We start from the raw sequence: 8,819 nt of genomic DNA, 5'->3' as shown, positions 1-8,819 counted from the left end.
AAATAAACCATATATTTTCTCATGTTTATAGTTAAGGATATACTAATTACAGTAAGCTTTTTTTGTGTTATATTTTTAAGTGCACTTTTCCCATCTTACAGAATTTGTATGGCAATAACCATGTTTTGTTCCTATCTCTGATCTTAATAGAATCACAGTACTTCTATAAAGACTTATTTCTCTTATTTGGTTGTATATTTTGGATCATTTGTGTCAAGCCTACAATCCTACGCTCATACACGTATGATCTTCAAATCGTAGTCTAATGAATTGCTTTAATTAACGAATTAAAAGTTTCGTTAACAACTGGCAAGTTGTGTGTCACCAGTTGCTTTGACTATCAAACAAATAATTGCCTATTATAAATATGATAATTACGCCAAAGAAGGATTATCTGATTTAAAGAAATACTAAATCCTTTTTATTTTTCTGTATACTGTAACACGTGGTGTCAAGCTTCTCTTTCATCCTGGATTTTAAAAATCTGAGGAAGCCGCTGACCAATCAGAATTGAACTTAGAGCTGTCTCGCCCCGCCCCCTTGTCACACGTACATTCCTTTTAACCAAAGCGCGTTCTATAGATTTATTTATGATTAAATTGTTTTCAATAGAAACAGTATATTTAATAATCATAACAGCACAGCACATCCTTTAACAGCTTTTATATTAATACAAACTGCAGTATCGTTTAATGTCATGATTGTGGGTTAAAACAATTTGAAACCGCTTCTCCAACGGCTGAAAACATCTTAAATAATCAGGTTTTTGTAAACAACCGTCATAAATATTTATAGAGATCCTTTAATCAGATGATCAAATTAATAAAACGATCAGATGTCACTAATAAAAATGTAAAATATTAAATATTCTAAATATACAAATTTAGTGTTAATACAATAACATGTTTATCTGAAGGTCATTTCGTTCTAAAGGATGCAATATTGAAGTTAGTTCCCAGAAATCTTATTTGGCGTTCTAGCCAAATCTCGCGGTAATACGGAAGCTCCGTCCCCACGCCAGCGGTGTGATTTTTCAAAACGGTCCAATAGGAAAATGCTTTTGCTCGAACGGACCAATCAGATTCTTCATAGAGCGAATTTAAAGGTCTGCCTCATACTTCCACCGCCACACAGTCCTTTGGTTAGAAAGAAAGGTAAGTGCCTCTTCAGTAGAGTTATAATTATTACAGTTGAATATATCGTATTGTAGTTTATTCTTAAGTACGCATGTCTAATTTCAGAACTGAGTGTGATATCTTCGCAAACGTGTTTCTCTGTTTCAGGTCGCGATATACTGTGAAAAATCAACCCTCATTAAAATGTCTTCTGCTAATGAGAACAGCGCACGACTCACTCAGTTCAAAAACAAAGGAAAAGATGCAAATGTAAGCAGTTTTGCAAAACGATAATACAAAAAATGCGCTTGTTATCGACTGTTTTCTTTCAAATGTGCCGCGGTTGAGTTGATGATCGATGTCAAATGCTTTAATGTGCCGCTAGGAGCTGAGACGTCGAAGGGTCGAAGTCAACGTTGAGCTTCGCAAAGCAAAGAAAGACGAGCAGATTCTGAAGAGGAGAAACGTGAGCAGTCTGCTGGACGAGGCCACCTCTCCTCTTCAAGAGAAGAGCCAGAACTGTCAGGTGTGTAGATGATCCACCATTCAGCACGTGGTTGTTACACGTCATAAGACATGACTGTGTTCATCAGGCTCAGCACTGGACGGTGGAGGAGATCGTGAATGGTGTGAACAGTAATGTCTTGGAGACTCAGGTCCAGGCCACCCAAGCTGCCAGGTAACGTTAGTGCCTAAAAGCTGGCATTTGCATGCAGAGAAATATGCATTCATTTCAACTGTTATTGTGATTTGTCAAACTGAAATGCAGGAAGTTGCTGTCAAGAGAGAGGCATCCCCCTATTGACCGCATCATCAGCGCTGGTCTGATTCCCAAGTTCGTGAGCTTCCTGAGCTTGGTCGAGTCTCCTCCCATACAGTTTGAGGCAGCCTGGGCTCTGACTAACATTGCATCTGGAACATCTGAGCAGACCAGCGCTGTGGTTCAGGGAGGGGCCGTCCCAGCATTCATCAGCCTCATCTCTTCACCGCACGCTCACATCAGCGAGCAGGCAGTCTGGGCCCTCGGAAACATTGCTGGTGGGTGGCCAGTAGCATTTCTGTTCAATGAGATGTAGTGATTTTTGTTGACTTGGTTGTGTGAATTTATTTTTGCTCCTTTGTGCTTGTAGGTGATGGCTCTGCATACAGAGATAAAGTCATTAAACATGGTGCGGTTGCCCCACTCTTAGCTCTGCTGGCTGTTCCTGATTTCTCTGTATTTCCTGTAAGTATTATTATTATTATTATTATTATTATTATTATTATTATTATTATTATTATTTTAATACAAGCTCATTTCTAAATTATTTAAAATATGATTTACTAAAGTGTTTATTAATATTAAATATTGAAAATGGTTATTAGGTTTAAGTTGTATTTTGTTAAAATTACACATTTTAGATGTTTATTTAAAAAAACATCTTTTTAATGATGTACAAATAGTAATAAAATATTTCTTTCATAAGTAAAATATTATATTTAATATTTATTCTTATGATATTAAACAATAGATCATATAAATATTTATTTTTTAAATTATTTATTGAATAAAAAATTAATTAGATTGAAAGTTTTTATTAATTCTATTTTATTAAATTGCATAAAAATACATTTTAAAAGTTTACTTTTAAAAAAGCTGACTTTAATTGATTCTTAACTGGATGGTTTTATCGATTCTTAACTTTATATATATATATATATATATATATATATATATATATATATATATATATATATATATATAATATATTTACAAAAAAAATTGACAAAGCTGCTTTTACAGATTGTATGTCATGGCTTGACTTGACTGAGGTCATGATGATTTGACAATTTTAATATTTAATAAAGGTAAATGGGTCATAGTTAAAATGAAGAATTTTTTTATTTCTTTTTTCTTTTTTTTTTCCTCCCATTCTATTTTGGGGTTCAGCACTATTGGCTTTTAACTGCTATTTAAATTGTAGTGGGCATACTTTACCAGTAGGTGGCCCCAAAGCTTCAGTAATTTTTCCTGACTAGTCTGTCTCGTTCTGCAGTCTGGTTACCTGAGGAACGTCACCTGGACCCTGTCAAACCTGTGCCGCAACAAGAACCCTGCACCTCCTCTGGATGCCATAAAACAGATACTGCCAACGCTCATCCGCCTTCTGCATCATGAAGATAAGGAGGTGTTAGCGGACACCTGCTGGGCGATCTCGTACCTGACCGACGGGCCCAATGAAAGGATCGAGGTTGTGGTGGAAACTGGCGTGGTTCCTCGACTGGTGCAGCTACTGGGATCAGGGGAGCTCTCCATTGTGGTAAGTTGGCTTAAAGTAGTGATATGCTCAATTATATTTAAAAAAAAAAAAAAAAAAAAAATGTAATTTAATTTTTGTTTTCTTCCCATAGACCCCTTCACTGCGTTCCATTGGTAACATCGTCACTGGTACAGATGAACAGACCCAGGTGGTGCTCAACGCTGGCACTCTTTCCATGTTCCCAGCTCTGCTGCGCCACCATAAGAACAACATTCAAAAGGAGGCGTCCTGGACCCTGTCCAACATCACGGCTGGCAGAGACTATCAAATTCAGGAGGTCATCAATGCAGGCATTGTGCCTTACCTGGTGGAAGTTCTCAGACGGGTACGTTGCCACAAGAACACAGTAGAACACTTGTCTGTGAGGCTGCGTGCATGATCTATTTTGAACTCCTTTTTCTCTCACACTCCTGCAGGGTGACTACAAGACCCAGAAGGAGGCCGTGTGGGCAGTGACCAACTACACCAGCGGAGGCACAGTAGAGCAAGTGGTTTACCTTGTCCAGGCCAACGTACTCGAACCCTTGCTGAACCTGCTCTCCACTAAAGACAGCAAAACTATTCTTGTCATCTTGGATGCAATCAGCAATATCTTTTTGGTATGATTTCTTTTGACATGAAATAAGAAGTCACACAATCTATTTTCTGAATGCATGTTATATCATGAGACACGCACGGATGAATTGTTGACCCAAGTCTCAACAACCGATGCATAGATCCTACTTTTATTTATTTATTTTGGTTTCACTTGGTTGTACATGACAATAGTTCCATCATAACTTTTAAAATATGGGATTATATTTATTTATTTTACACGTTCGGTGTCAAATCTGCCATTTTATTTATCTTTTTTTTTTTTTTTTTTTTTTAGGCTGGGGAAAAGATTGGTGAGGTCGAAAAGCTGTCCCTGATGATTGAGGAATGTGGCGGCCTGGACAAAATTGAAGCTTTGCAGTCCCACGAAAATGAACTGGTCTACAAGGCCTCCCTCGACCTCATTGAAAAGTACTTCTCTGGAGAGGTCGGTTCCACGTTAAATGCATTGTTGCACATTATCAGAATCTCTTCATTAGCCAAGTGCAAAGAATGTGACACAAACCCAAATCTATGGACAATGTAGTATGCATCGTGCAGGTTTTAGCAGTTTGCATGTTAATAACTGACTGTTATATTTGTCAAAACAAGTCTCTCTGTTTCTTGAAAGTGGTTTGACTAGCTGTCCTTGTGCATTCTTTGTTTCTTATACTTCTTAGAAAACCCGCTCTTCCTAAAGTGCTGTTTTTATTTCTGTCTCTCAGGAGGAAGAGGACGAGTGCGTTGCCCCCGAAGCGACCACCGATGGCTATGCGTTCCAAATCAATGAAAACCAAAGCACTTTCAACTTCTAATCATAAACTGTGGTATTTTTGTACGCTAGTTCTGAACACTTCTGCCCACTACTTGTCTTGTTCGTGTTTGTCTTTGTGAGGACCTCGTGTTCTGAGTTGTACATACAAATCTGTTTAAATTTTATTTGTTGTAAATAAAAATGGGAAAGAACGAGTGGTTTTGTATCTTCGTTATGCATGAGTTCAATTCGAAATAAATAAAATGTAGAAATGAGTGATTCCGGTAGCTGTATATGTAAGTGGGGATCACGCGCGCTGTGAATAAGTGGGTGTGATGTCGTCACACTGGGCGGTTTTAGTGGCTCAGCAGATGCCAGACACCTTACAAACCACATTTCCTCAATTCAGTCGCCTGTAGCGATACTACTTTTCCCTCGAGGTCTCCTTGAGCTGGCAGCAGAGCCCGTGCGGGGAAGATGCGGAGGGCTTCATGAGGGCTTCGTAAGCGGATCTTTTGAGGTAGAACTACGAGGCGCGCGTTGAAGCCGCGGCGCGGGTGTATGTGTGTATGTAGACATGGCAGGGCTGTCCACATCCGGGCCACAGGACCGTGACTCCATTATTTTCTGTTCACTGTGAAACTGGCGTTGAGGGCAACCAGAAAGCAACTCCACAGCACATTCGACTCGTTTTCCGTGATAATCCGCCGGGATAAGGGTCAAGGACATGTCTAATCAAGGAGTTAGAAGAAATGGACCCGTTAAGTTGCGTTTAACAGGTAAGGAATTTGCCACATCGTAGAGTTTCATCTGAAACTGGCTAGCTGGCTAGCAGCTACTGCTGTAAGTCATCGTGGTTTACAATCTTTACATGTGGGCTTCTGTTTAGTAGGACTCTAGTGGGTTTAATATCTAGATGATACATGTTTGTGTTTTGCTTTATGGCGTATGTACGGCCGAGCTGCAGCGTCGCGTTCTTTGGCTAACGTTAACGTTATAATAGAGCCGCGCGAACGCAACAATAACGTTACCATTTGTTTTGCGTTCATTGTTTAAGTTGGTTGCCGGTGTCTTTAACCTGCTTATTAAAGCGAATACACTCAGCTAACTTACATACTCCTCGATCTAGGGGTTTTTAAGATGAGCCATTATAATATCGAGTTATACGCGCACACACAGTGGACTGCACTGTTAAAAATAACTTGGTGTTAGTAACATTATATTGACCGATATTTTGTTTGAGCATCGAAACTGTCTTTATCGGTTTCTTAATATAGCTCTGCACCTTTGTTTGAGTTATTGGTGGCATTTGTTCACAAATCGCAGCTGTTTACTTTTTTTAATTTATTAAAATATCCATACTGTATATTCTTTTGTTATTACTAAGTTATTGTTGTCAAAGTAGTAAAAAAAATGGTTCTACATGTTTATTATTTCGAAAATCTTTGAATTTGGTATTTTTGACAAAACAAGCATTGTCACTGTATTTTGTGAGTACTGTGAATCTTCACAATGTTAGCATCTGTACCCATGAAGTACAGGTTTCACTTTAGAAAATTTAATTATTAAAGAAGGTTAAATGTTTTAACAACCAATATACAAGTGTTTTATGATTAAATGCACAATAATTTCATTTTAATTATTATTTTATTAATGTTTTGTTAAACTAATAAATAGCTTAATCATTTGAGTGCAGAAATAAAGGCATAGCAGGGCTCGACAGTAAGGACTGGCCGGTGGCCCGGGGCCAGTGTAAAAGACGCTCGGGACAGTAGATGGGTTTGTTGAGCACTGCTGCGCCTGTGTCCTCCTCACTAATGCTGTCAAACAATTAACCACTTCCGAAATAAACGTTTTTGTTTACATAATATATGTGTGTGTTCTGTGTATATTTATTATGTATATATAAATACACACATGCATGTTTATATTTTGAAAATATTTACATGCATTTACATGCATATAGTTATATATAAATATATTTAATATATAAACATAACATTCGTCTTAAATATATATGTGCATGTGTGTGCATTTATATATACATATTCAATAAACACAGTACACACCCATATATTATGTAAACAAAAACTTTTATTTTGCATGTGATTAATCGTTTGACAGCACTAGTCCTCACAAAAGTTTAGAATTTGCACGTGTTTTTACAGCTTTGCCAATTTAAGCTTTCAGTCAATTGAAAAGCATTTGAAGACATGAAAAGCACACATGCAAGGCACGTATATACAGTGAAGAATATGCAATGTTATTTTACATTAAAGTATTTAATTTCTGTACTTGAACACCTACAAATCTAAAAATCTAAAGCAGTTGTTCTGTTTATTTTTTTTATTTGTGCTATTGCTTGTAATTTGTTCTTGTTTATTATAATCTTATAATGTTGGTGTCACAGAAGCTTGTGTGTGTGTGTGTGTGTGTGTGTGTGTGTGGCAGGGCCAGTAGAAAGTTGAACCAATGGCCCGACCAGGAAAGTAGAAAAAATCCTTAGCTTTGAGCACTGTGTAGTATGCATTATGGATATTATACTAATAATCACCAATATTTTTTCAAGTTTATTTGGCCTGTAAGTATTAAATGTTATTCATTTCTTATTTCAGAATGAAAGGCTGTTGCATAAAAGATGAGTAATTTATGCAAACAATAAGTAAGTTGCGTTTCCTGTGAGCCCTGCTGTTTCCTGTTGAACTCTCAGTTGTGTTGTTGGGTGATGTTCTTTAAAGACCCACCAAATGGCGCGGAGACCCGATGTTGAAGAACCACAGATGGGAATGTCGATGAAAATGATCGGTCAACCCGATGATCAGTCAGGCTCTATGAAAGTTTCTGTTGGTGACCTCAGGGAATGCTTTCCACAATGAAGCATACCGTGCAGTGAAATCAACCTCCAAGTATGCAGCAGGATGTTGTAGTATTCATCATGACCCAGCAGTGCGGTTGTGGGAGGAAGCAGCAGTCTGTGAGACTGGGAGATTCGTCTGCGGGGCTCTAGAGATGTCTGGCTCTCACATATAGAAAGAGCTCATTTTCCTCCCTAGTTGCTGTTGCACCTTTAAATGAGCTATTTTCACTGCGCCGCGGGTTGGAATGAGGATAAAACTTTTACAGTGACTGACCTGCTGTCATCTCACAGCTTCCCACCGGCTCCCAGTGCTGCAAAATATAAGAGATTAACCTAGTTGCACCACAGTGCAACTCATTTCTCTTGAATCAAGACGTCCTGATTGGTTGAAAGCATTTTAATGTCTCTCTGATGTTTTTTAGTATTAAAACATTTTCACAATGGCTGTTGTACAAGTGCACTGAAATTTGGTGTAGAAACCTATTACATTTCACAAACAGATACAATGAAACTGCAAGTGACACACTGAATAAAACGTGATTTTGAAGTAGAAAAACGGAACATTTATTTTTTTTGTAAAACATACTCCAATAACAACTTCAGATAACTGATGAAAAAATCAGTGTAATGTACAGCTTCTCTAAGCTACTTGATTCCTGAGCCCACTTTTAAGTATGTCCACTTCCTAGTGATCTTACACCCTTTATTACTTTGTACAATTTTGCCGTTATTCTTTATTAAAAGGATTGTTGACCCAGAAATCAAACATAATTTATTCACCCTCACGTTTTTCCAAACATGTATGGCTTTTTTTTTCTTCTGTGGAGCACAAAACGAGAACGTCAAGCTCCAAAAACACCAAAAAAAATCCCCATAATGCACCATAAACGTAACTTGTGAGTTGTATTTCAAGTCTTCTGAAGCTATACAATGTCCGTTCCGTTTGAATGGAAAAGAGCAGATTGCTATAAATATGTTCTTTTGTGTTCCACAAAAGAAAGTCGTACAGGTTTCGAAAAGACACAAAGGGTGAGTAGATGACAGAATTTCAATTGTTGGGGTGAACTGAATGCTTTGTGTAATCACTCAAGTACAGCTAAGCTAATTCTTTCTTGCTTACTGAATCGTGTTGGAAGGTGAGGAGGATCTCGTGCTTTCTGAACCCATCTTGGTCTTATTATTGCTAACAGATGACAACATTTCTGCTGTCATCCTCTAGG

At 37.8% G+C, this 8,819-nt stretch overlaps 2 protein-coding genes across 3 annotated transcripts in view; both read left to right on the top strand.

Moving 5' to 3' along the window:
- Positions 1 to 1,102: 1,102 nt before the first annotated feature.
- Positions 1,103 to 4,957, top strand: LOC109049135 (importin subunit alpha-1-like). Its single transcript, XM_042729284.1, has 11 exons — positions 1,103 to 1,154; positions 1,284 to 1,385; positions 1,501 to 1,641; positions 1,709 to 1,794; positions 1,885 to 2,153; positions 2,246 to 2,340; positions 3,152 to 3,415; positions 3,507 to 3,740; positions 3,832 to 4,014; positions 4,287 to 4,436; positions 4,714 to 4,957. The coding sequence occupies exons 2-11, from the start codon at positions 1,320 to 1,322 to the stop codon at positions 4,801 to 4,803; spliced, it is 1,578 nt and encodes a 525-aa protein (XP_042585218.1). The 5' UTR covers positions 1,103 to 1,154; positions 1,284 to 1,319; the 3' UTR covers positions 4,804 to 4,957.
- A 125-nt stretch (positions 4,958 to 5,082) lies between these two features.
- LOC109049134 (E3 ubiquitin-protein ligase SMURF2) overlaps positions 5,083 to 8,819 on the top strand; it is a 52,209-nt gene continuing 48,472 nt past the window's right edge. For both annotated transcript variants that reach the window (XM_042729276.1, XM_042729272.1), the window contains exon 1: positions 5,083 to 5,521. In XM_042729276.1, the coding sequence (XP_042585210.1) occupies positions 5,470 to 5,521 (52 nt within the window). In that variant the 5' untranslated portion in view covers positions 5,083 to 5,469. The remainder of the gene's footprint in view (positions 5,522 to 8,819) is intronic.

The sequence above is a fragment of the Cyprinus carpio genome, chromosome A3 (genome assembly GCF_018340385.1).
Source record: "Cyprinus carpio isolate SPL01 chromosome A3, ASM1834038v1, whole genome shotgun sequence".
Lineage (NCBI taxonomy): Eukaryota > Metazoa > Chordata > Actinopteri > Cypriniformes > Cyprinidae > Cyprinus > Cyprinus carpio.
Note: the sequence above shows the minus strand (reverse complement) of the source record. Positions and strands in the feature narration are given on the sequence as shown.